The 26,281-nt window shown below is 44.8% G+C and overlaps 1 protein-coding gene across 6 annotated transcripts in view; it reads right to left on the bottom strand.

Annotated features, from left to right (window-relative positions):
- The window catches only part of Dzip1 (DAZ interacting zinc finger protein 1), a 50,507-nt gene that overhangs the window by 8,813 nt on the left and 15,413 nt on the right, over positions 1-26,281 (bottom strand). For 4 of the 6 annotated variants that reach the window (XM_028772325.1, XM_028772305.1, XM_028772316.1 and 1 more), the window contains exons 8-16: positions 21,024-21,164; positions 20,565-20,613; positions 19,069-19,125; positions 15,164-15,220; positions 8,712-8,774; positions 5,472-5,608; positions 3,011-3,173; positions 2,420-2,549; positions 1,530-1,583 (exon numbers count right to left, since the gene is read on the bottom strand). In XM_028772325.1, coding sequence (XP_028628158.1) covers positions 1,530-1,583; positions 2,420-2,549; positions 3,011-3,173; positions 5,472-5,608; positions 8,712-8,774; positions 15,164-15,220; positions 19,069-19,125; positions 20,565-20,613; positions 21,024-21,164 — 851 coding nt within the window. The remainder of the gene's footprint in view (positions 1-1,529; positions 1,584-2,419; positions 2,550-3,010; positions 3,174-5,471; positions 5,609-8,711; positions 8,775-15,163; positions 15,221-19,068; positions 19,126-20,564; positions 20,614-21,023; positions 21,165-26,281) is intronic. The other 2 variants (XM_028772344.1, XM_028772335.1) reach the window with 1 other exon arrangement.

Consider the following 26,281-nt stretch of genomic DNA (forward strand, 5'->3'; position numbering starts at 1 on the left):
ACAGTCCCAACCCCTAGACCCAGATGTGTACAGTCCCAACCCCTAGACCCAGATGTGTACAGTCCCAACCCCTAGACCCAGATGTGTACAGTCCCAACCCCTAGACCCAGATGTGTATAGTCCCAACCCCTAAACCCAGATGTGTATAGTCCCAACCCCTAAACCCAGATATGTATAGTCTCAACCCCTAAAGACAAATGTGCACAGTCTTGAGAGTCTTAGCTCTTAAATGCCAAAGGAAAACACTTCTTAGTGATTGAAAAAGATTCCTACACCTACACTACTCTGTTTTTTTTTTTTTGTTGTTGTTGTTGTTGTTGTTTTTAATGTCATTACTTCTGACTTGAGGCCTCCCGCCCCTATCTGGAAGTGAAATATAAGTTCAGAGTGTTTGTCCATTTGAAGAACATTTGTAGAATGTCTAAATTCTGTACACCACATCTGCCTGTGCGTGTTGGTTCGGCCACACGTCCCATGAAACAAAGCTCCTTCCATGAGGTTATGTTCATAAAAAGATGAACCAGTATTTATCACTCCTTCATGGGACCCAGAGAGGAGGGGTTTTATGGTGTTGATATCTCTGGACTCAGGCAATGATGGCATTGAACCATGAGTGTTATTCAGAACTAATAACAGAAACATCCCTGTAATTTATTGGATGCCCACAAGTGCCAAGCCCCTTTTATATGTTTTCATTTAAGTTGTAAAGTGATCCTAACCCAGGGATGGTATCCAACACCAGTTACCCTAGTACATAGGAGGCAGAGGCAGGAACACCTCTGTGACTTTAAGGCCAACATAGTTAAAATGAATTCTAGGTCAGCAAGAGCTACATAGTAAGACCCTGCCTAAGAAACAAACCAATGCTCCCAAAAAAAATGTAAAAAGAAAGCACTGTCGCACATTACAGAATTACATTACAGATATCAGCTGATGAGCAGACAGAGACTCTTAGCATCAAAGAGACCTCAACAGAAGTCAGTGTAGATCCTCACCGGCCATTACAGGAGCCAGAGTGCCAGAACCAGCTGACACCAAAGCACCGTCCGCTCTACCTAAATGTGCTTATTAAGAAATGACACTGGGGGCTGGGCAGTGGTTGGCGCAGGCCTTTAATCCCAGCAGTTGGGAGGCAGAGGCAGGTGGATTTCTGAGTTCGAGGCCAGCCTGGTCTACAGAGTGAGTTTCAGGACAGCCAGGGCTACACAGAGAAACCCTGTCTCGAAAAACATTAAAAAAAATAAAAATAAAAAACAAGAAAGAAATTAGACTGTGGGAAGGCTGCACCCGAATGACTGGGGGTGGTCCTGTTTGTTAATGGATGCCGTCATGTGGAAAAGCTACTGAGTGATGTGGTGACTAATGGAGGCATGTCGCAAATGATAACCAAAAGGGACTCGGAAAGTAACCGTGATGCATAGTCACCATGGCTTTCCTTAACCACAGTGGGCCCCTACTTCACCACGAGAGCAACACTCGAAAACTTTACATCCAGCCCATCCAGCCCTGGTACCTCTCCTGGAACTCACCTGGTAGACGGAAACCTTCTGAGAAAATGACTTTCTTTGGTATTTTTCTTAAGTCTAGAAATAAATAAATAAATAAATAAATACGAAGACAAGGTAGACAAGTGGATGATAGTGTTGCGACAAACGTCTACGGGGAAACACAAACTGTCTTTGGCTATCTGTAGACCGGGAACTATGAGGGAATGTGACTCATCGCTGCAGACTCAAGGCTTGTAGTCACGCACTAGACTTGCGGTGTGATGACACCGGGGCAAGGACTTTGGTAACTGGACCAAATGGAGTCACAGGGTTGGCTCCCTGTGATGGCATTGCCACCTGTGGCGGCTTAAATGAAAATGGCCCCCATAAGCTCAAACGTTTGACTGCTTAGTCCCCAGCCGGCAAACGGGGACGATCAGGAGGTGTGTCACGGGAGACAGGCTGTGAGGTTTTAACGACCCACCCCTTCTCAGTTAGCTTTCTCAGCCTTCTGCTCGTGGACTGGGATGTAGACAAGCTCTCAGTGACCGCTCCAACGCCCTGCCTGCCTGTTGCCGCCATATTGCCCTCTGTGATGGTCTCTGACTCTAACTCTCTGGAACCATGAGCCACAAATCAAATGCTTTCTTTGTAAGTTGCTTTGGTCGTAGTGCTCTGTCACGGCAACTGATAAGTAACGAAGGCACTGCCTTTAAGAGAGGATGAGACCAGAGCCTGTTCCCTGTGTGAGGACACACGAGACAATACCTCTGACAATAGAACTGGACCTCTGACACCCTGATTCTGAACTTCCAGCCTCCAGAACAAATTCCATTTCTTTCGCTGCTCCAGGCCACGGTGTGTTGTTACAGCAACTTCACTTGGCTACGACAAACAAGACTTCCATTTTTCTTAGGGTTGAAAATACTCACTTTGGGACAGCCACTTTATCAGTGAACACGGACCTCTGTCGGACCAACGGTCTGCTTTTGTGGGGAAGCAGGGTTGCTTTGGGTACTTCTTCTGGTGGAAAGGTGGTCATGGAAGGGACATTGTGCCTATCTGGAAGAGAAGCATCCTTCATGAGTCTCCCCTGCCTTTATGGTAAAGTGAAAAGCCTGACTAAATAACATGGCACGACCCATGTTATTTATCATGTATCACGGAAAAGAACAAGGCGACACTCAGGTCTGGGGTCCACACCAAGGGCTTCATTATTACTGTTTTTCCCCCCTTTCTTTTGAGACAGGTCTCTTGTAGCCCAGGCTGGCTATACAGCCAGCATGAATCTGCTATACAGTCATGCATGACTTTGAACTCCCATTCTCCCTGTCTTCCCCTTCTGAGTACCAAGATGACAGGTATTCATCCACCCCAACGCGGGAGTCAGACCCAGCACGTCAAGTATAGACAGTGAAGAGCTAGCAATGCCAAGGTTTGCAAACATTTAAACTTTCAAAAAGGCTGTCGAGCTTAGCTCTCGTTTGTGGTTGCGGAGTGCCAGGTGGTAGCAGCGGGCTTACCTGAAGACAGTGACACTTTCTCCTCCATCTTACAGATCAGCTGATGTTCAAGGGATTCTCGAATTTGCTGAATGTCGGGCATTTGTTTTGCTAGGTCATGTCTGGCTACTTGCATGGCTTTAAGCGATCTATTCAAGATCTCGCACGGAATACCTTGGATGTTCTGAAGGAATAAGGTGTTGTGTCAGTCTGTTGTCATCATCCTTGGGTGTTTTCCGTTTGTAGACATATGTCAGCATTAACTCTGTTCTTCTGAGATCCAGGGTCATTAGGTACGGAATGTAGCATAGAACAAACTCTCCCGGTTCTATAAGGAGCTTGTAATACAGCTGTTGCCCGTTTATGCTGGTTAAGCCACAATGGACTGCTGAGTGGTAAGTGGCAAATGAAGCCACCAAGACTAGAGGAACCCCAATAAGAAAGGCCATCAGAGGCCCTGGCCTGCACAGGAGGGGGCGGGGATCAGCTTCACTCTCATGAAAGGTGGAGACAAAAATATGGCAATGAGTCATTTCCAGATGCTCAGACAATGAGGACACCTTGTGAGAAAGACGGGACAGCAGGATAGAAATAGCCACATGTCCCACAGGCCCATCCTATAAAGATTTGTGTGAGAAGGCCAAAAAAAACCCCAGAAACTGAATGCTAACCTGGAAAACCTAGCACTCACCCCGCAGAGGGGAGTCCAGTATGGTTATGTGTATGTCCTGTACAGCTGACATGTTAGTGTAATCACAGAGGTGACCGAGGGCCTCTGCAGCTGATGGGGACGTAGTAAGAAGGGAAGGTACTCTTACTTACAGGGTTGGTTCTGTACTATGACTCATGAGTGCATCCTCTCCCCAGTCTCCCTTCACCTCCCCCCTCTCTTCTGTGTTCCCCATCATGACCCCACACCGTTGTCCAAGAGGGAAGTGTCTGTCATGAGATAAGTGTCATGCCCACATTTCCTCTGTCCTCTGCCCTTCATCTGACCTGCCCAAGGTCTTCCGGTCTCTTAAGAGGGTCGATGACTTCCTATACTTTCTGTGATTATCAGGGTTAATGTCTGTCTTCCTACACCTTGTACTTAGAGGGGAGGGTCTGATGCTATACTGCTGTCAGTCTTTCCTAATAAAGACCTAGAATTTCAAACAGTTTCCATCAGAATCCCAACCAAGGCTAACTAGAAGTGGGAGTGGTTTTCTAAAGCTCAATAGGAACGAGGGATGGGAGAACTGCCAAATGTTTGAAGTAGTAAGACTAGTGTAACGCAAGCATGACCCATCGAGGCAGGAGGATGTGAGGCTCCGATGAACAAGTCAGCGCGAATAAAGTGGAGTCAGCTGACTCGAAAGTCAGCAAGAGAATAAAGAGTAGGTAAGGGTAAGCCACCAAAGAGCCAAAGCGGATCCAGGCGCACACAAGGGTTTCCACATGATAAGAGCATGATTCCAAACGAATGGGCTCAACTCCTTCAACTGGAAATAAAGTCAAACGTTTCTAATTCTGAACAACCATGTGCACATACACACATATGCACACGCACACTTGCACACAGAGCAAACAAGCAAAAATGTCTCCAAAGCACTAGGAGAAAAACCATAGATAAGGCTCTGATCAAAATCAAAACCCAGAAAACCCACAGGAACAGCAAACACAGAAATCTAGTCTCAAGAGTGTCTGCAAAGGAACTGTGACACTATACGGATGTCTCTGATTTTTCCCCCCTAGCAGGGCTAAAAAACCCACATAGAGCGTCTACGTGGAAATTACAGGCTGGCAGTACTAAGTACTGACTAAGTATTGACTGAAGACTTGGGTCGACTGAGCCTTTCTGCCCGTTTAGGGAGAGCGTACATCGGAACACTTGGTAAAACAATTCAGCCGCAGCTATAATGCTACACACGGCTGCCTCTTTACCCAGCAATGCCATTTCTAGAAATACTTCCAAGGGGGAAAAAATGCCTATTTTGATGGTCTATGTTCACAGTAAAAGACATGTACAAAACTTAGTAGCTCAGGGTCTGTCCACACAGAAACCTCTCACATCCACCATGAAAAAGAGCTAAAACTCCACTGTATTTATACAACCAGATGCTACAGCAGAGTAAACACAGACCAACCTGCTGGTGCACAAAACAGACAAGAAACATCATCAAAGGAGGCAAGACACAGAATACTACACAGCATGCAGACACACACTCTGGCTCCTTCCTTACCAGCTACGTGACCCTGTCAAGTTACCTCATCTTCATATAAAACAGAAATAATAATCCCATTTACTCCAAGGTTTATCCCTGTTTATAAATAAGATTGTATTTGTTAAGGTCTTTGAAACACACCAGGTTCTAGCAAATGCCACCCAGGGTTCTGCTAACCTGAGTCATCTTAGCCTCTAGTCTCTAGATTCGGACAGAGTTCTGTCCTGACTTAGAAACTGGAGCTTAACAAGCAAACATTCAGAGAGGGAAGGACTTACCGCGCTGATCCCAAAGCTCCTGAGTTTATTCCCCAGCTCCTTCTCCAGGTTAGTCCTTAGCTCCTTAGGGGACGGGTTGGTACTCGATGTTTTCCTTAAGTACGTCTTTTTATTTAATTTCTGCTCATTTTCTCGACCTGAAATACGGTTTTATGAAGAAACAGATTTAGAGAGAATTATACAAACCCATTCCAAGTGGAAAATAAAAACATGCAACTTTGAGGCAGAAAGTAAACATCTGTAAAGATTTTAAGGTCTTGGATGTTTTACAATGCCTAGGTATCTTAGCTTCTGTAACCATTTAAGCCTGCCTCAGAACTTCAGTGACTTCTAAGACTCCTGATTGCTCACCTAAATTAGAGTTAATTGACTTAAGAAGTATGTATAATATATTTATTTAATGTTCTATCAGTGGGAGTATTTCCCAAAACGTCTCTCAGTTTAGTTAAAATTTATCTTATGAAGAGAAAAGGTCCAATTTATTTAAAATTTCTTTAAGTTTTAAGGAGATAACTTAATGAATGCTAAGTACACATCAAATTTGCTGTTTATTCTCCCCTTTCAGAGACTTTACCAAAACTACAAACAGGTTAAAAAAGCCTTAGAAAGGGAAACCACCTATAATTTAAAACAAACAAAAGCTAAACAAAGAAGCAAACAAACAAAAAGCCCAGGTAATACTCTTTCCGCTTTCCGCATCCAATCTCCCCATCCCTCCTCTTTACAGTAGCCGAACAGGGCCAAGAGGTTAGAGCTCCAGCTCCCTCTAGTCGACTTTACCACCCACAGAAAACATGTCTAGTTCAAGAGAGCCTAGAACCTAAAGGAATGGCCCTTCACCATGAGGGCCAGTCTGTCCAGGGTAGTTGAAGACCTGACTAAAGAGCGCCAGTATCTGTCAGGTGACAACAGATCACAGCCAGATCTGAGAGAAGGCTAGCAAACATTCTGGGCTCCCACCTCCAAGTAGGTTCATTTCTTTCAAAAGGACTGAACACATGCCTCATGCCTGCAAGACATGTTCTTCTTTCAGGCTGGCTGCAAGAAACACCCCCATCTTCCACAACTCATCTGCCTTAGCATATGGGATGTGGAAGAGCTTACACAAAATATCTTTTGCCTAACATGTTTTCCAGATACACATCTAATCCCAGTACTAAATCATATGAATGGTTTTCTCCTTTTTTTTTTTTTTTTGAGGCAAGGTCTTACTGTAGCCCAGGCTGGCCTCAAAGCCAATGATGGAATGGTAAGATTAGAAGCATGAGCCAAAATGTTCACCTATTAATTAAGTTTCACTAAAAACAAAATTAGCCAAATTAGTTTGCATATTAAATAGCAAAAAATCCTGCATAAAGATACAGTTTTATTACTTTGCTATTCTTGATCGCTCAGCAGGAAATATCAAAGTATATGTGATTATGTTATTACAAGTCAGAGGTCACCTTAAGTCTTACACTCTTAGCATTCGTGAGGCTGATTAACTGCCAATGCTTTAGAAAACTTTACTAACACACACACACACACACGTACACAGCCAATACTTTAGAAAACTGCAACCACACACATACATGCAGAGACAGAAGCAAAACCAACAATAACGAAACAAAACCCCAACCACCCAACCAAACAACAACCAGCTCTGTCCTAGGACCAGACCATCACTCAATAGCATGTCTACACTGCTAGGGTTGCTGTCTAGTTGGCCAGGGTAGGGTTCCCCAAATCTCGGTGCTACTACTGGAACTAGTAAATAGAAAGTTACAGGCGCCGGGCGGTGGTGGCGCACGCCTTTAATCCCAGCACTTGGGAGGCAGAGGCAGGCAGATTTCTGAGTTTCAGGCCAGCCTGGTCTACAGAGTTCCAGGACAGCCAGGGCCATACAGAGAAACCCTGTCTCAAAAAACAAAACAAAAATAAAAGTTACAGGCAACTAGTAAAGATACCTGAAAATATACCTCATTAAAACACATATTTTTTAAAAGTGTCAATGTTTAACATGGTAATACCAGGACATAAGAATATGTATCATGTAGATAGGATGAATAGGACTGGTTTAGTCAATCTTCAGTTTGTATTTGTAGCTTTATAAAAATAAGAAAAAGTGGTAAAATCCAAGCAAGCAACAGGAGTTATAAGAATACTAACATTTTACATATTGTGGCTGAAGAGATGGCTCAGCAGTTATGAGCACACATGGCTTTTCCAAAGGTTCTGAGTTCAGATTACTGCTTGTAACTCTCCCTCCAAGAGACTCCATCGCCCTCTTCTGGCCTCTGCAAGCATGGCACTCACACACACACACACACACACACACACACTTACAAATAAACAAAAATAGGACATTTTTCAAACTTTACATATTGGAATACTTATTTTTCACCTCCCTTATTGAGCCAGGGCTACACAATGAAACCCTATCTAGAAAGAAAAAACAAAGACAAAATCAAAACAAAAACAAACTCTCAAAAGAAGCCTGAGTGTTTACAGCAGACACCTGTGGTCATCTCACTTGGGAGAAAGGGAGGGGGAGGGGAGGAGGGAGACTTCAAGCACAGCTGGAATACATGAAATCCTGCCTCAAAAACAGATTTCTCATAAACTTTAAAAAAAATACAGAAGTAACTTTTAGGAATGCCAAAAGAAATATGTAAGCAAAAATAATTTATCAGCTCCCATGTCGCACACTGTGGATAGTATTTTCTCTATTTCGTACCCAATGCTTACATCCTGTTTTCATCGTTGACATTAAGAGTAACTAGGCGGCCAGCGCTAAGGCTCCCAAGTAGAACCCTTGTCTACCATGTGCAAGTTCTGATTTCTATCCCCAGCACTGGCAGAAACAGTAATTTGGAAATGGAAACTTTACTCATTCATTTCATACTAACACTGTGAGAAGCCACTGTGGCACAAATGGTTTCAAGTCATCAGGTATACAATACACGAGTCCCTTTATCATCCGGTCGGAGAGTATCTGTACTGAACTTGAGGATTTTTGCTTTTAAGTTTCCTGACATAAGAAATTTCTCATTAGCTTACCTGCATAAATAAACTCAATAAAGCAGAAGATACAGGAATGTTAGGGGAACAAGATGACAAAATGCTGTATATGACACAGATCAAAAATACAATCGACATCAAAATGTCGCTCTTGCTTTCGGTATGGCGTGCTGTACAGCACAGACGTGTACTTCCAAGGTCCAGATCTGAGTAAATAAGTAAACGCCAAAGCCTTGTTACCTTTTTCCTCCTCTGAAGAAAGTTCTTCTATTGGTTCCAGTATATGTGAAGAGAACACTTGCTCTGTCAATGAAGAAAAAGTGGAGTTATAGGTTTGTTTGCCTCCAAATAATTTATACAGACATACATTGCTATACTATATACAAACTACTATATACACATAACCACCGACATATTTTGCCTAAATACCAAAGATCTACTGGGAAAATACTAAGGCAGTGACTTCTGATTTTATTATTTTAGTCATTTTATTATTTATTTTATTATTTATTCATTCATTCTTAAAATAGTTTTAAAGATAAGACTCTTATATAACCGAGGCTAGCCTTAAACTCTCTGTATAGTGAACAGTGACCTTGAACCTTGAACCTGCTTCCACCTCCTACATGGTTGGGTTGTGAGCACGATCCACCACGTCTGGCAACAACTGGTCGCTTTTTCAGGAACTCTCCGATTTCTAGGTATTTTCTAATTAACTTCAAATATCACCTTAAAAGTATATACTTTAAGGACTTGAGTTGAAATTTCTCACTCATTTATCTCTTGCTGACACGTGAGACACAACTTCAAAAATTCTTTCCCATGAGCCATCTGTCTAAACTACAACAGCAGAGATAAAGTTAAATAGAAGCCAGATCTTCCAAGAGGGATGCTTTAGACCTTCGTAGCTCACACCTAGGCCTGGCCACCTGTCGGAACTCTTCACTGTTGGCTAGGAGAAGCTGGCAACGAGGAAGAGCTAGCAAGACGGGAGTGTGAAGCGAGGGCAGATCTGTCCTAGAGAGCCCCAGGACGAGGCTACGGGCTCAAGACTAGGGTGAAGTGGAGACAGCTGTCCCATCTCCCCCAGGACATGAGTTGGAGACTGGGAAATCCGATCTCTGATTGACTTTTACCAGGGACATGCTATCCGCCTGCACAAGGCCATCTGCCAGGAGCTCAATCAAACCAGTCAATCCTGGGAAGGGAGGAAATGACACATGGGGAAGGTGCTGGGGCAAAGGGCAACTGTCAAGCTGGCTTATGGATACGTGGCTCACCCACTTGCAGCTCAGAGACCACAGAGCACTTCCCCCACCCCGACACCCTACTTTCACCTTGGAGGTGAAGACCATTTCACTCTGTCTTATCCTTCAGAATGGCATTTACTCCAAGACTCAATAGGCTCCTCCCTACCACAATAAGCAATAAAGGCTGAAAGTCCCTCTCCGACAGGGTTAAGCTGTGAAGACTCTCAGACAAGACAAGCTACAAAGATCCTGAGACCAGACCAGCTGCCTGGGAGAAGCAGAAACCATCAGAACTTCCCAGAAGTCTAGAACAGTCACTTGAAAATGACTCTCTCCAACAAGAAGAGTTCCCTGCAGAGTGTACACTGTGCTCCAGGTTCTGGGCCTTTGTGAGCTGTCACCCATGCTGGGGTGGCCCTTGGTGGTGCAGTCACCTGAATCATTTTTGCTTCTGTAAGTAACCCCAGCTTTTAGGGAAGGACTGTTACATCCACAGTTACCAATATCCTAAGTTGCTCTTTCTAGACTTGATTCTTTGTACATAATCTGGCCAAGCCACTGTCTCCATAACCCAGCTCTCCAATCCTTCATGACCAGCCTCTCAAGGACATTCAAAGGCTACACAGAAACACATGGACATGTGGAGGCTGGTGGTTAGTCCTCCTTGAATAAACAGGACCCACGTTATCTCCCTCGAGTCTCTTCTGTGTGCTGTTTGCTCAGCTAAGTGATTAACTGTGCCCCACTACTACAGCCAGCATTTGCCCGCTACCTCTTCTGCCCATTGTCTACCTTACCTAGGATGCCATTCCAATACGTTCATTTTTGCCTCCCTGACTCAAATGGCCAAAGATTGACAACCCTTTCCACCACAGTTTATCTGTTCCCTTGTAACACAATGGCAAGTATTTGGTTATTTTGTAGACTGCAAATTCCTCGAGGACAGACTTTGTTTGCATTTGTTCCTGAGGTTGTTACATCTGGCCTTGGTCTTGCATGTACAGGCTGCTGGGAACCTCTGTTGCTGCCGGTGGTCTGTGATAGGAAGGAAGGCAAACGGCACAAGGGACAGCTAGAGAATTCCCATAGTTACATACTACTCTTCTCCAAGCAAGAAGCATCGATCCTATGTTTCAAAGGCTGAGGCTAGATCATGAGGCCAGCCTGGACAACATAGTGAGACCCTCAGACAACAAGAGTGTCAATAAGAGTACGGAAGGTTTTTCAGGGAACAAATCAAGATGTCAGCCACTTCTAAAGACTTATCTTTCTAATTGTACCTAAGAATGGCCACCTGGAAGAGAGCAAAGCCAGTCTTACTTAGAGGGTCCAGTCCTGCTTCTACAGTACTGTGTGGGCCAGTGGTACGCAGAGAGGAAGCCGCCATCTTTCTTCCCTATAAGAACTATAAGACACTAGAATTCTAAAATCTATTACCTGCCACATAGTCAACAATTGAGTATTGCCGCACCTATCCCAAGCACTATCCCAAGATATAAAATATTGTTGAAAATCGCAAAACAGGAACTGTGACGTCTAATGCAAATGTTTCTGCCTTTGGGGAAACGCGTTGTACCATCCTGACAGATTGAGAACCACGTCCCCATTTTTAACTTCGTACTGTAACGACTCTGTCCTAGCTACACCATGAGAACTGGGAGCATATAAACAATCTGAAAGTCTCATCTGCAGGTAGAACCCATCAGGTGTCGGTCACCTTTGGAAAAGTGATGGTTCTGCAACCTCACAGGGGGACACTTTGCCCAATGGGGTCCACCTAAGCAGCTGGTGTGTGAGTCAGGCTAATGGCGATCAAGTGTATTTCATAGTCTAGGCATTTTGACACGACAATCTAGTCACAATGCCAGAGGCAGCACATTCTCCAGTCGCAAAAAATACTATTTTTTTTTTAAAAAATGTGTGTGTCTGTGTGTGTATATATGTATATACATACACATACACGCACACATGCACACACACGCACACACACACATTTTCATGTAGCCCAGGCTGGTCTTTATCTTAGAGCCGTGGATGGGAAATGTTCTCTTAATTCATCTGTAAACCTATTGACCACCTTAGAATCAGAATTCACTGCCTTTATCTCCGGTGTGGGCACCAAAGTCAAAAGCTAGTGAGCCATCTTGTTTCCCACATCCACCTCGACCCCCTCAGGACAGAAGTACTGGCCACGCTGGCCCATGCTGTCCACAGTGAATTCTGTGACGGTGTACCAGACAGCTCATCCTCTCCTTAATGTGGTCCATATCCCACACCCGACAGAGACTGACACCTGAGTATAATTCCTTGCCATTCCTGGCCTCAGTGACGGTCTATTCTAGAGCACCCATTGGCTTTGCGGCAGGATCTTTGAGGCCTGCACTGAGCTGGGTGAACTCAACATCCCTTTGCCTGAACCTGCTCTCCTTATGCTAGGCATTCAAGCTTTAAGTCTGCGCCTCGGAATGGGTCCCAGAGAACCCTGTCCAAGGCAGTTAGCAAATCATGTGACAGAACAAGAGATGGAAGATAAAGGGACCGTTAGTGTGGATCGATACATGGCCGATGTTTTTCTTTCCCCGCCACAGTGGTGGCCGGCAGACCAGAAGTGTCAGCTGAGGACATCAGTGGCCTCTGGCCAAGTCTCCCCCTGCTAACTGTTACCAGCCCAGGCTGTTGGCCCCTTGCCAGGTCTGGCTAGCATTTTAATCTTAGAAGATGCCAGGAAGGAGCCATGATGGGCCTTGTCAGGGCAGAGTGCAGAGGGCAGGCAACCAGAGTTTGAACCTCAGAAAGGGAGTACCCCTACGAAGGTAGGCTCACCTTAAACCATGCTACTAACATAGACGGAATAACTGAGTCCTTCCACTGGGGGCCTCACTGAGTTAGCTACTGCTAATGTGCACTCTCTTCTTACTGCAGTTCCAACACAGGACAAAAAAGGAGCTTGAGGGAAAGAATCCAAAAGGAAGAGGAGTTTGCAAGAAACAGTGAACAGGAGCCCTTTCTATAAAATACTAAAAAACCTTGAGCTTAGGACAAGGAATTCAAATCTTTTTATCTCCCCCACCTGGTAAGATTTTTATGCAAATATTTTGATCCCCACTCCAACCAATAAAACTTTATTTACATAAAGGTCCTGTCTGAACCTTTTTCTTCATCTCCTGCCTGGCATTTCTTTTAAGACTAGCCAATCAAATAAGACTAGGAAGTGGGACCTCAGCCAATGGGGAGAAGACACTGTCCCCACCTAGTTTAGAACAGGAGCCAGGTGTGCTCCAGACTCTGGGTGGTTTGCTCTTCTGACTATACCCTTTTGATTTAAGTTTTGTCTTGTCCAAACACTAACTATACACACACTATACGTATAGTTGAGATAATTTTCTTGTATTTTCAATATTAAGCCAACTTGTAGAATATGCATTGTATCTATTATTAGTGTAAATGAGAAAGAGATCCTGTGTGAGAAAAAAAACTCCCATAAGTAATAAAATCCAGTATGTCGATTTCATACTGTGATTCAATACATTCTTCATGAGCCAGTCATAGTTTAAAGGATTACTATCAAAGACCATATGCATAGATCACAGTATTTATGGATGTGAACATTCTAATGTAGTTCCATCATGGACTTAAGCCTACTCTTTTGCTTGAAGTAGAGGCTCCCTATGTAGTCTTGTCTGGCCTAGAACTTGCTGTGTAGACCACGTTGGCCCTAAACTTGCAATGTCCCTCCAGATTCTGTCTCCCAAATGCTGGCATTTCAGTCATGAACCACCACACCCAGCTCATGTCTACGCCTTTTCAAAAATACTTTTTAAACTTTGATTGGCACTCTAGTTCCTGCATGATTTTGTATGCATGTGTGTGTGTGTGTATGCATGTGTGTGTCCATGTGTTCTGTGTGTGCATGTGTGCATATGGTCATGTGTGCTGTGTGTATATGCACATGTTCATGTGTGTGTGCATGTGTGTGTTCATGTGTTCTGCGTGCATATGCTCATGTGTGTCGTATGTGCATGTGTGTGCACACATGTATGTCCTTGTGTATGTGTTCTTGTGTTCTCTGTGTGTACATGCTTGTGTGTGTGATGTTTGTGTTCATGTGTGTTTCCGTGTGTGTGTATGTGTGTGCATGTGTGTGCATGTGTTCTGTGTGTGCATGTGTGCATATATTCATGTGTGCTATGTGTCTATGTACATGGGTATACATGGGTTTTCATGTGTGTGCATGTGTATGTGTAAGTGTGAGTGTTCATGTGTGTTGTGTGTATATGTATGTGTATGTCATGTGTGTTCATATATGTGTGAGTGTGTGTGCATATGTGTGTGATATGTGTGCTCATGGGTGTGCATGTGTATGATCATGTGAGTGTGTACATGTGTGTGTATATATGTGTGTGTGCATGCGTAAGTGTGGGTGTGAATGCATGGCATGCATAGGAGGTCAGAGGAGAGTCTGGGTTTCAGTCCTCATCTCCCTCCTTGTTTTCAAGCAGTCGCTTCTTGACTGCTTCAGGCCTTGGGCTGCTGTCCAGGGAGTTTCTGTGGACTCCCCCGTCTCCCATTTCACCTCAGCAGCTCTGGGATTACAGATGTGGGTTCTGGGGATCCAAACTCTAATCCCCACAAGTGCATGGCAAGTGCTCTATCTACTGAGCCACCTCAGCTATGTCCCCACTCATGACTATTCTTTTAAAGGGTCCACCCCAAGTGGAGGACAGCAATAGTTAGATTCTAGATCACTGGTAGGTAGATGAGGCAGGAAAGGGTGGTCCTCTTGACTTGGTTCCTTTGTAACGTGCGGTAGTCTCAGGAAAACACAGAGAGTGGAGGATAAAACCGCCAAGAAGTCCAGTGCAATAGGAGGATCACCACAGCTGTAGACAGCGGTCCGTCTACCAGGGCGTCATCGCAAGACTCCATTGTCCTGGCTGAGGACCAGTTTCTGGCAGTGATTTCAACCTGGGGCCTGGTCCAGTTTGTTGCCCTTGGTTTCTATCTTTTTTCTACATTTTCCTGACCAATCATTGAGACTGTTTATTTTAAAAAGGTGACTAGCTACCACGCTGAAAGTTATACAAACAAGCGCATATGCCCTGTGGCGTGTGCTGGTTGGCTGGTCTAGTATCGAGCCACCTTGTTCTTCCTCTGGTCCTACCACTTTCTTCAAGGATCATAAATAAATGAAGTCCTGGAGTTAAAACTGCTGTCAGTAAGTCCGGCAACACACACACCCTGCATGCTTTCAGGCTTTGACGGTATGTCCCGGTTTTTTGGTCACATGTTGTCTGTGAAGACAGCAGTTTTAATAACTGCTTTGTAGTTGCTAGTGTTTCCTGTTTTATATAATTGCACACCCACTGGCAATCTGGGTTAATGAATTATCTGACTCTGGGTGGAAAATGCACATGAAACATTGAGACTGCTGTTGAAACCTACCATGTACCATGGTGAGGCTGGATGTAGCATCCAGATTCTGTGTGGCCGAGGCACTCACTGAAACAGAACAAAAGAGAAAGCTCACTGGTTCCGTCACCACAGCTTAAGCATCTGACCGAGAGCATGGCCACACACTCTCCAAAAAGATGCCGACAGCCCACAGGAAGCACACACCTCAAACAGCACACACTGACCAGCAGGCCTAACCTAATTTTTACTAAGTTTTTCTAAAGTATTACTTGGAGGTGCCACAGATAAAACCCAGGGCCTTGTGCATGCTAGTTAAGCACTCTGCCATTGAGGTATATTCTCAAGTCTTTAAAAATAACTTTTCTGAGGAATAATCACTTAAGTGTGCATGTGTGTGTGCGTGTGTGCATGTGCCTGTGTGTATGAGTGGGTGCACATGTGTGCCTGTGTGTTCATGTGTATATGCGAGTGCATGTGAGTGTGGTATGTGTGTGGCTCTGTGTGTGTGTGCACTTGTGAGTGAGTGTGTGTGTTTGTGTATGTATGTGTGTGTGTGTAGATTTTGGTATATTCACAGGGCTATGTGAGCATAATCCCTGGCTATCCTGGGAGCAGTCTCACATTTCTGTTAGTCTCTCTCACAGTGGCAGTGACTGCTACCCGCTTTTCTACCCATCTCTTCAGCTCCTGGCGACAATGACTGTCCCCTGTGTGTCTGTGACGTCTGAACATTTCACACATACAGAAGTACACGCTATGTTCTGGCTTCTTTCAGTTCACATGTTTTTGCTGTGTAATATGTCGATATCATTGTTCTCTGATGGTCAAGTAACACCCCACTGTCTAACCAGACCCCGGTCATCTATTATATGATGGCCATGTAGGTTGTTTCCATTTTGGAAGAAAGCTTCGGAGAAAAGCAAAAAAAATATCCCCAGTGAGTTCTGAAAACCATCCCAAGCCCGCAGCTAGATGTGAAGGCCTTATTAACTCGGATGCAGCTTCAGACTGAGGAAACCTGACTTAGTCAACACTGAGTGCTTTTTAAATTGACCCCAAAAGGTAAATCCTTCAGCCTTTCTTCCAGGGTTTCACAGTCCCTGAGAGCTCTTGAAGTGTCTAACCACATAGCCGCCTTGCCCCCATCGAACAACTCACCTAGTGGCTTGTGATTTCTTTCTCTAGTTCACCTTTAACTCCAACCCTACCTTAAAAATATCGGCCATAACTTTGTTGACTCTGCAGAGTTACATTTTTTTCTTTATTATAAATACCCATGATACTGTTCACTCCTGTCTGTCCATAAATGCTGAGAAGCTTGGAAAGCAGGACTTCTGGATTCATTTGTAACTTGTGTGATGTACATCATAAAAGTTCTGCCAGCTACAAATGTGCGAGACATCAGCCTGTCGTTACTTTGTAAATAACGACTGAAACACGGCGGAGGTCACTGTTTCACCATCTACAGCTGGCTCTGTGGTGTTATACCACAGGTGTAGAGTCTTGGACGAGCATCTTGCCCTGTAAATAAAATAGCTCCTATCCCAATACCTATCCGTTTTACAGGAAAGCCCACTGGGAGGCTCTCGACATTACTTCAGCTTTAAAGCCAAAGGACGTGACTGTGTTAAAACGGAGCATCTTCTAGCGTGCCGCTATGGGCCACAGAACGCCTCCCTTAGGATGGAAGACAGTCACAGGTCTGGAATGACCAACGTCTGCTCTGATCACACCAGGCTTTTGCTAACCTACACACTTCACTCCCTGATGGCAGCAGGCAGTGGGGAAGAGCATCTGTCCCAGCCTGCATCACAGAGCAGCCCATGGATTTGACCACATCCGTCCGCCTTGTGCTGGGCATTGGAGAGCTTCCATCTTGCCAGGAATGGATCAGATTGATGCATCAGATCACATCTACCTTTCCTTTGTTATCTGGATTTTCTTATCTTAAACTTTAGGGTACCTGTGCTCCTCTCATAAGGAGACTCCCCTTGTCATCTCTAGACTCTTGGACTTTTAGATCTTTCCACAAACTGGAGGATGGATTAGGGATGAGTAAGCCACCCTTGAGGGTCCTCTACATATGGTCTATGGACCCACCTACTCCCCAGCTTTCCTCATCCCAGGGATATCAATTTACCCTACGGACCATCAGTGAGATTTAACATATACTTCTTTAAATAAATTACACACACCCAACCATACAAACACTCTATGTATTTTAAAAGATAGAACTATTTGAAAATTTGAAGAAAAAAATTCGTTACTATACCAAGCTCTTAATAACTGACTTCTCATATCCCGTTAGACCTGGCTGCCTGACTCAGGCTGTCTGGATGCTCCATTTGGAGAAAAATCACTCCAAACACACTTTGCTGTTATTTTTACTTTTCTGTTTGTGTGCTTGGTGGTATTTCCTTTGTTTATTGTTCAACTCAGTCTTTTAACGTTCCATCCTTCCCTGAAGTGTGCATTCTCTTTATTTCCTAAGTTAAGTCCATCTCTCACGACATTCCAATCTCAACATTAGGGGACAACAGCGGTTTCATAAGAGAAGCCCCCTCATTACCCCCCCCAAGACTAACTGGTGAAAACTGTTAGCCAAACCCCTAAAGATGCCCAGAAATAAAAATGCTACAGTCACCGCACAGCCCTCTCCTGGCGCCTGGCCCACGGGAGTGGGGTCAGCTCTGTGCCCAGCCTCAGTCCTGAGCCCACTAGTGCCCCAGACCCCGTACACACAGCACCTTGAACTGTTGTTCACAAACATGACCTGCTCTGACTTCCTCTACCCAATGTCCTTTCCTTCTTCTCTCTTTCCTGAACAGAGATTAAAAGATGTAAATTGTTTCACTATCACTGCAAAAGAAGTGTGAAAAGGTCACATCTTTGTGTGTATGCACGCGTCTAAATGTGTGAGTGTGTCTGCGTGAGTGTGTGAGTGTGCGTGTGCACCTGTTATGTGGAGGTCAATGGCAGGTGGCTTCCTCAATTGGACTCCAAATTAATTACTTAGTTAATTAATTAATTGTGGGTCCTAGGATCTGAGCTCTAATCTTTGTAACTGCTCTGAGCCTCTGAGCTATCTTTCCAGCTTTTGTTTGTTTTTCAGACAGGGTCTCTCTATGTAGTCCTGGCTGTCCGGGGACTCACTTCACAGACCTGGCTGGCCTTGAACTCAGAGATCCACCTACTTCTGTCCCTTGACTGCTGGGATTACCTGGCTATCCAGTGTGTCTTTTAAGACAGGATCTCTGACTGAACCTAGAGCTTGCAGCTTTGACTGGACTGGCTAGCTAACAAGCCCCAGAGACTCCCGTGTAGGGATTACAGGCACGTGCTACACTGTGCCCAGCTTGTTCCTGAGTAGTGGGGATCAAAGGCCGGTCCTCATGAATGCATAGCAAGGGTTTTACTGTCATCTCCCAAGATTTGATCTTGTTGGTTTACAACTGCATCTGGAAAAATCCAGGTTCTAGATCAGTTGCCCATGCCAATCACAAGTAAGGACAGGGGGATCTGCTAAACTCCTCGCTGTCGATCTCAGCCACATGGTATGGCGTGGCTAGTGGCCACGCCCTTCCAAGGTTGCTTTGGGAAGTCCCAAAATGTGAATGTATGGGATGCCAAAATTTTCACTCCTTCCTTTATAAATCAAACTGCCACGTGACAGGTATAACTAACCTAAGTCACAGGATTGCAAATCGCAGGGTTCTCAGTCAAAGCTTGGGGTGAAAAGGAATCACTGTTCATCACCAAGTACATTGCTTCTCAAAGAAAGAGCTCTCAAAAATTAAATAAGTAAAAATGAGCAGGAAGGTAGCTTAGCCCCCGACCCTCCGCTGACCCCCGACCCTCCGCTGACCCCCGACCCTCCACTGACCCCCGACCCTCCGCTGACCCCCGACCCTCCGCTGACCCCCACAGACACTTACTGGGTGCAGTCAGTGGAGCTGACTTAGGTTCCAGTGTTTGTCGGGTTAAAGGAGTCCCTGGAATTACAGAAATGGAAGTTCAAAATGAAAACTGCACAATCGGAAGAGCACAACCGAGCAACGGTTACCCTCAATCCTGTGTAGCTCTGGCTGTCCTGGAGCTCCCTCTAGAGAGCAGGGTGGCCTCGAACTCACAGACATCAGAGATCGCCTGGCTCTGCCTCCTGAATGCTGGGATTAAAGGGTTCACCACCATGCCCAGCCTGACTCAAATTCTTTCACAGTTCATTTATTCCCCCCCCATGACTCCTAGTCAATCATTCATATCTAAAGGAGCATTAATTTATATTTCTTATCACCTCAGCTCTCGATATCCTAAGTGAAGTTAAAGGAAACCACGAACTCGACCCCTCCCAAGTGTTTTTGGTTTTGCTTGCCAAACATTTATCTCATACAAAGACGGAAGAAGATTCGCATCCCATTGCCAAACCCTCGCCAGTGTCTCCCACACAAGAGAGAATTCTTAAGCAATCAGAGGCACGCAGGGGCCAGGCCGAGGTCTCTGGAGGAAGCGTCGGCACAAGTCTGACTTTTAGATCCATTCTCCCTTCTGATCTAGACTGTGCCTGACAGGACATGCTGCTCCAGCCTGTAAGTTGTGAGTACTGCCGCCATGCTTAGAGTCAAGCTATTACCCTAAACCACGACACGGAGGGGATGCAGCCAGTCTTTGTAGTATTTCAGAATTAAGTGTTTAATGTCAGTCCTGATAGGTGTGTAACTCAGTGTACTTCCTGAGTTACTCCATTTAATCCTTGCAATAAGGCTTTAGTAAGGCTTTAGTTCAGTTACTATTCTATTTCCTCCATTAGAGATGAGGAAACTGAATACAGACTCACAAAAAGCCAGAAGTGCCAGGGACAGGGGCTCAGCTCAAACTCTTTCTAAGAACCGTGTTTCTAACTCTGTCTTACGTATATAATTCAAGAGATCAAGGGCAGGACTGGGAAGGTGGCTTAGTGGTTAGGGGCATCTGCTACTCTTGCAGAGGAACTGAGTTTGTTTAGTTTCCAGCACACACATAGCAGCACACAAACATCCAGTTCTGGGGGATGTGTCGCCCCCTTATGGCCCCTGCAGGTACTGTGCACACATGGTGCACATACACACACACATGTAAAACAATCATATACATACAACAATTTAAAAACTTTTTAAAGAGTCAAAAGACTATTAACCAGAACATAATTGCACATAATTGACGACTGACTAATATATAAATTTTAAATTAGAGTTTAGATTTTAATTCTTTAACTTTCTGGGTTACGGCAAGACATCTGTCTCAAATATTCAAACAGCAAAAGGACAGATATCCCAGATTAAAACATGGAGTAGCACGCTACCTTAGTAGACATAAATCACAGGCCCAGATGCTCAGTGCCCGAGGCTGTCAGGGAAGCCACTTTGGCTTGGGCGCTGCCAACAAGACCACTCACCTTTTAGCTCGCTGACATTGCTGTATGGTTTACTGGCAAATTCTCTGATCTGCAAAACATAAAACAGTCTGCTAGCAGTTCGGGGGACAGACTGATCGCAACCAGATACGACCGCCGGTAAATCACCCCTCTCGCTAAGTCACCCCAATGCATGCTTCCTATGAGAGGGGAGAGTTGCAGGAGAGTCACACATGTGGATCAGGCTGCTTCTCCAAGTGATCACAGTAGAAGTCTTGGCTACCTTCAGATTTGTATCTGAAGTGTCTCTGTGTCTGTAGCAGCTGTGGGAGCAATTTATTTTAACCCATTCACTCCTGCAAGCAGTCACAGGTCACAGGGAGCAAACAGTCCACTTTTGTCGTTTCCAACTTCAGACGACATAACCCAAACCTCTGCGTTCTTAGAGTAATCAGGCTACTCAGAGGCCCTCAGTGCAGACGCCCGCCCCGCCAGCCGTACCTGCTGCTTCTGACTGATGATCAGTTCGTTCTGCTCCTGCAGTTTCTGGCCTAACTCTTCTACCCGCCTCTTGTAGAAGACATTGTCTGCACTTAAATCTTTCATCATTGAGCTCCGAAGCTGTTCTATGTGGGACAGGAGCTGGGGAAACAGCCGGGGGAGCGCGTTAGTCTGCAAGCTGCGTGGAGGATGTTTTCTTCTTTCAGATCTTATGTGCTTAACTGTTCTGCTGGTTTTATGTGGTCTCTGTTCACAAGTAACTCAGAAAATCTTCCATCAGTACATGTCAAGGCCCTGGCTGTGCTAGACCTCCCCTCTTCCGGGGAGTGTATAATCTGAGAGAGAAAGCTGATGGGGTGGGTAGTTGAGTCAACTGGAGCACGTTCTATAAAATAATATACAGCTGCTTCGAGAACAAGGATAAAGGTGTCTCTCTCAGAGTGCTGGTGTCACCTCCATGATGTGCCCCGGCCTCATGTCCACATGTTAACACTCTAGTTTTGGCAGCCACAAGCCTGAGAGGTCACTTGGTTCAGTTTACATTCCCAGCAGTCAGCACAATCCCTGGTCTATACAGGAAGGAGCTTCAGGAAGAGGGAGAAGAAGAGAGGAACGAATCGGAGGAGGGAAAGCATCTTTAGAGACTACGAGGGTTAATCTCTTTTTATTCTTTTTCCTGTATGTGCATAGTCTGGGTGTGTTATGTGTGTGGGTGCACAGTCATCTAAGTACACACGGGTGTGTGCCATGTCCATGTGGGGGACAAGGTTGATACCGGAGTCTTCCAACATCACTCCTTACCTTATGCAGTCAGAGTTCCTCGGTCCAACCCTGAACTGCCTTCCGAGATTGAAATCACGATGGGCTGCCACGTCCACTAAGCATTTACATGGGTCCTAGGTAACTGACCCCCTGTCCTCTTGTTTGTGTGGCAAGCTCTTTAATTGCTGAGCCAACCCCTCAGCCCATGTGATAATGGTTAATCTTGTCAACTTAATGAGATTTTTGAATCACCATGGAAACAAACTTCCAAGCTTGTCTGTGAGGAATTTTCTAAATGAGGTCCATTCAAGTGGGAAGACCCACCTTGAACGTGGGTGGCCCCATCCTGTGGACTAGGTCCTGGACTAAGAAGGGGGAGGGGACCTGAGTACCGGCATCTGTTTCCTTTTCTCTTGACTGTGAGGTGTGGTATAATGAACTGTAGGGAGCTCTTGCTTCCCTGACTTCCCCACAGTGGTAGGCTGGACCCTCAAACTGTGAGCTGGTGGTAGCCCATCCCCAAGCTGCTTTTGCCATGGATTTCACCACAATGGCACAAAAAATCACATGGAAACTTAATGCCAAGGGAGATTAAATCCTGGATAAAAAAGAACTCAGGAAGAATTTGCTTCTGATAATTTGGTGAATGCCCTGTTAAGGCAATTTTAGTAGTTGCCAAAACAGAGTAGCAAAGAAAGACAAAAGAAAACAAAAGCCAGCTTGGGAATGGTACTCAGGGTAGTGTGCATCTAATGCCTAATGTGGAGAGAGAGGGCAGGCTGCTGGAACCAGGGGAGGCATCTGTCTGCTGTGAGGGTGTGAGTATCCATATAGGCACTTCCTAATGTGCTTGTCTGTTCATGTAGAAGATTTAATTGTAACTAGTTGCAAACGTGTCTGCACATGTGGGTATGTGCACATGCATGCATGTATCTAAATAGGCCAGAGATGTCCAGAGCTGTCTTAAGTAGCCTGATACAGAAGCTGGGAACTGAACTTGGGTCCTCTTAAGACAGCTAGGACTATATAGTAAGATCTTGTCTCAAGACAGAACAAACCCAAACATTCTCAATACTTCTAGATGGTTGGAAGAACATATTCCTCCTTCTAAAAAAAAAAAAAAAAGCCAGGAAGAAATTCTAGTAAAGATGCTCAGGGTTTTGGGTGGAGATTTAGGTTTGGGCCAGGACACTGAACTGAGGAGTTTTGCCAACCCTCAAGAAGCAAGGGAACCCAGGAAAACAAATCAAGGGGTGACATCATTGTGACAGCGGAGTGAAGAGCAGGTGACAAAGGAACGGACAAGAGTATGAGGGGGGATTCTGAGAGATTAAGCAAGACAGATGCTCATGAAGCATGCAGTCCTTGTGCCTGTGTGTGAGAGAGTGAGAAAGACAGAGACAGACAGATCGAGATCCTTGCATGTGTGTGTGTGTGTGTGTGTGTGTGTGTGTGTGCGTGTAAAAGACATACAGACAGATCGAGATCCTTGTGCCTGTGTGTACTTGTGCGTGTGTTTGTGAGAGAGAGGGAGACAGACAGACAGATGGAGATCCTTAAGCCTGTGTGTATGTGTGTATGTGTGTGTGTGTGTGTGTGTGTGAGAGAGAGAGAGAGAGAGAGAGAGAGAGAGAGAGAGAGAGAGAGGCGGACAGACAGACAGACTGAGATCTATCACTTCAAGCTCTCTGCTGTCCTCTGCGGCCTCGCTCATAACACCAGCCTGCTCTGTCACTGTGTGTCCATAATGTGCCTCTGGGGCTCTCAGGCTGGGTCAGAAGGTCACATCATGGTTTATGTGTGACTCCCTTTGAACTCCTACCAATGTTATTTTAAAAAGAAAAAAAAGGCTGCCAAGAACCTAGGTAAAGCAATAACATGCTGGCACAGGCAACGTCCCTTAAACAGAGAAACACAGTATGTGCCCTGTGGGACAGGTAGGCACCAATCATGTGGAATAATTAATAGGTCTCAGGCGGGGATGACCGCATTTGGTTGAATTCACCTCTTTGTTAAGGTACGAGTGAGACAGAGAAGCAAACAGCTTCTAAACAGCTGAATGGGCAGACAGAGGAGCAGCATAACCTGCCGGGCATGAGTGTGTGCACACACTGTGCACTGCCCAGCCTTGGCTTTGTGGGACCTCTATGATGTGCTTCTAGCTGAATTCAGCAAAAGCGAGGGGACAGCGCAGGCATAGTTAAAGCCCACAGCCGCTGACTTTCAGCTAACAGACAGGGAAGTTGTCCTGACTGGGCTTGTTTTGCTCAGGTAGCCCTTTAAAAGGGCTTAAAAGGAAGGCTTTCTTTTAAGGAAGCCTTAAAAGAACACACCCGTCCCCCAAAAAAGACCAGGATGAAGCTAGAAAGATCAGCAGTTAAAGCACATACACACAAGAGTGAGGACCAGAGTTCAGATATGCAGCACCAAATGACAGCTGAGCAGGTGGCTGCACACAGGGACTGGTGACAGTGGGTCCCTTGGGCAAGCCAGCTGCCCAGACTAACTGACCATATCACCAAGTTCCAGGTTCAGCATGATATCCTGCCTCAGTAAATAAACTGGACAGTGACTGAGGGAGGGAGACTCATTATCAACGTGTGCCAACACAGGCAGTGCACGTATGACCACATATATACCCACACACGTGAATGTGCATACATGTTCACACATATCACACACACACACACACACACACACATATATATATATAATATATATATATATATTTTTTAGAAAGCTCAGAATATTCTGGAAATTATCAGAAATCTCTTACAGCTGGAAAAAGCAGGTTCAGGAGGAGAAAGGGTTAGGATAAGAGAATCGGCCACATTAATTTATCCACACTGTGGAGAGCGGATGAAAAAGAGATCTGATACAAGGCCTGTGACTGTTAGGAGGATGCTAAAGGCTTAGGTAAGGACAGGGGTGATGGAAAGGTATGGCCTAGGGATGAGAGGTAGATGCATTCGAGATGGCTGACAGGGTTAAGGGAGAGACATGGGATAGATGTTTGTCCTGATGGACGAGCATACCATGAACTACAACTGTGACAAACCCAAGAATTTTATTTTAGCCTGTTACAGAGACAACCCCAAGGTGCTGTCAGGCTACCTGACCTGGAACTCAGAAAGCTGGGTTTTAGCATCAAGCACAAGCATTACCCACATGTGGCTGCCGCTCAACCTGAGCAATCTCTGCTCATGCCTGGGCACTGGTCTCTTCTTTTCCAACCTCAGTGTCCTGACTTCCATGGCCTGTGGCTACAACGGAGAGTCCATCCCCTTAGGACAGGGATTGTTCTCTGTTTTTAGTCCTGGAAAGTGTAGTGTCTTGTACTTGCTCAGTAAAGTTCCAAACGGGATCACTCATCAGTGATAACATTCTCGGCACTCATACGTATTAACACATTTGTTATATTTATGCCTGCACATTTGTGTATTTTTCCCTTTCCTTTGTTTTCTTTTTGCTTAGTTTTAATACTGTTATAACAATCTGTTCCTCCCTCTTTCCCTCTCTCTCTCCCTCCTTCCTTCACACCTTCTGTATTTGTTGTTGTTACAGAAAAGAAATAAAATTCATTTTTTCCTTGCGTGCCCACGCACACACTGTGTTATATAATATAAAACCTTTAGCAATTATGATATTCTGCTTAGTACTGTATGAAAGAAGTTCTTAGTACTAACTGTGACAGGAAGGCTATTTTATGGAATGTGTATGCTCTACACAGAAAACATCTATCAAGAACACAAAGGGGACAAAAGATAATATTGTTTGAAAAAAAAATCAACAAGATTTCCCATCTTGATCCATTTTCCCCCAGTGGAACAGTAACAGTGAATTGTCTGACACAGACAGTGCCCAGGGGATGCCCGATGCCTGTCTGTCTACGGGCAGCATTAAATGGAATCAATGAGCTACTTTTTAAAACATATCTTGAAAAGGAGACATGAAGTTGGGGCAGGAGAGGACACATGTAAGGTCCACGAAGTCCAGAATAAGCTGGAGGTGAAAAGCCAGAAATGGGTAAGATCAAAATATTCTGTACACATGCATGAAACTCCTAAAGGACAAATACAATAGTTTAAATTCTTTAAGCATTTATAATTTAGAAAGAAAATTAAAGAGAAACTTACAAAGCAGCAGCAGCGGTTAATTTTGGTAGCAAACCATAAATATTTCTAATAATTTTGTTACATAGTTCTCTGGAAATGTTAAGTAGGAAAATACCACTTTTTATCATCGAGTACACTAGAAATTCTTTTCAAAGATGACCCATTCGTGTGTGTGTGTGTGTGTGTGCATATCTGTGTGCACGTGTGTGCGTGTATCTGTATGTGTGTGTGTCTGTGTGTATATGTGTGTCTGTGTGTATATGTGTGTCTGTGTGTGTGTCTGTGTGTACATCTGTGTGTCTGTGTGTATATGTGTATCTGTGTGTATATGTGTGTCTGTGTGTATATGTGTGTCTGTGTGTATATGTGTGTCTGTGTGTA

This window comes from Grammomys surdaster, unplaced genomic scaffold, assembly GCF_004785775.1.
Source record: "Grammomys surdaster isolate TR1022 unplaced genomic scaffold, NIH_TR_1.0 65, whole genome shotgun sequence".
Taxonomy (NCBI): Eukaryota; Metazoa; Chordata; class Mammalia; order Rodentia; family Muridae; genus Grammomys; species Grammomys surdaster.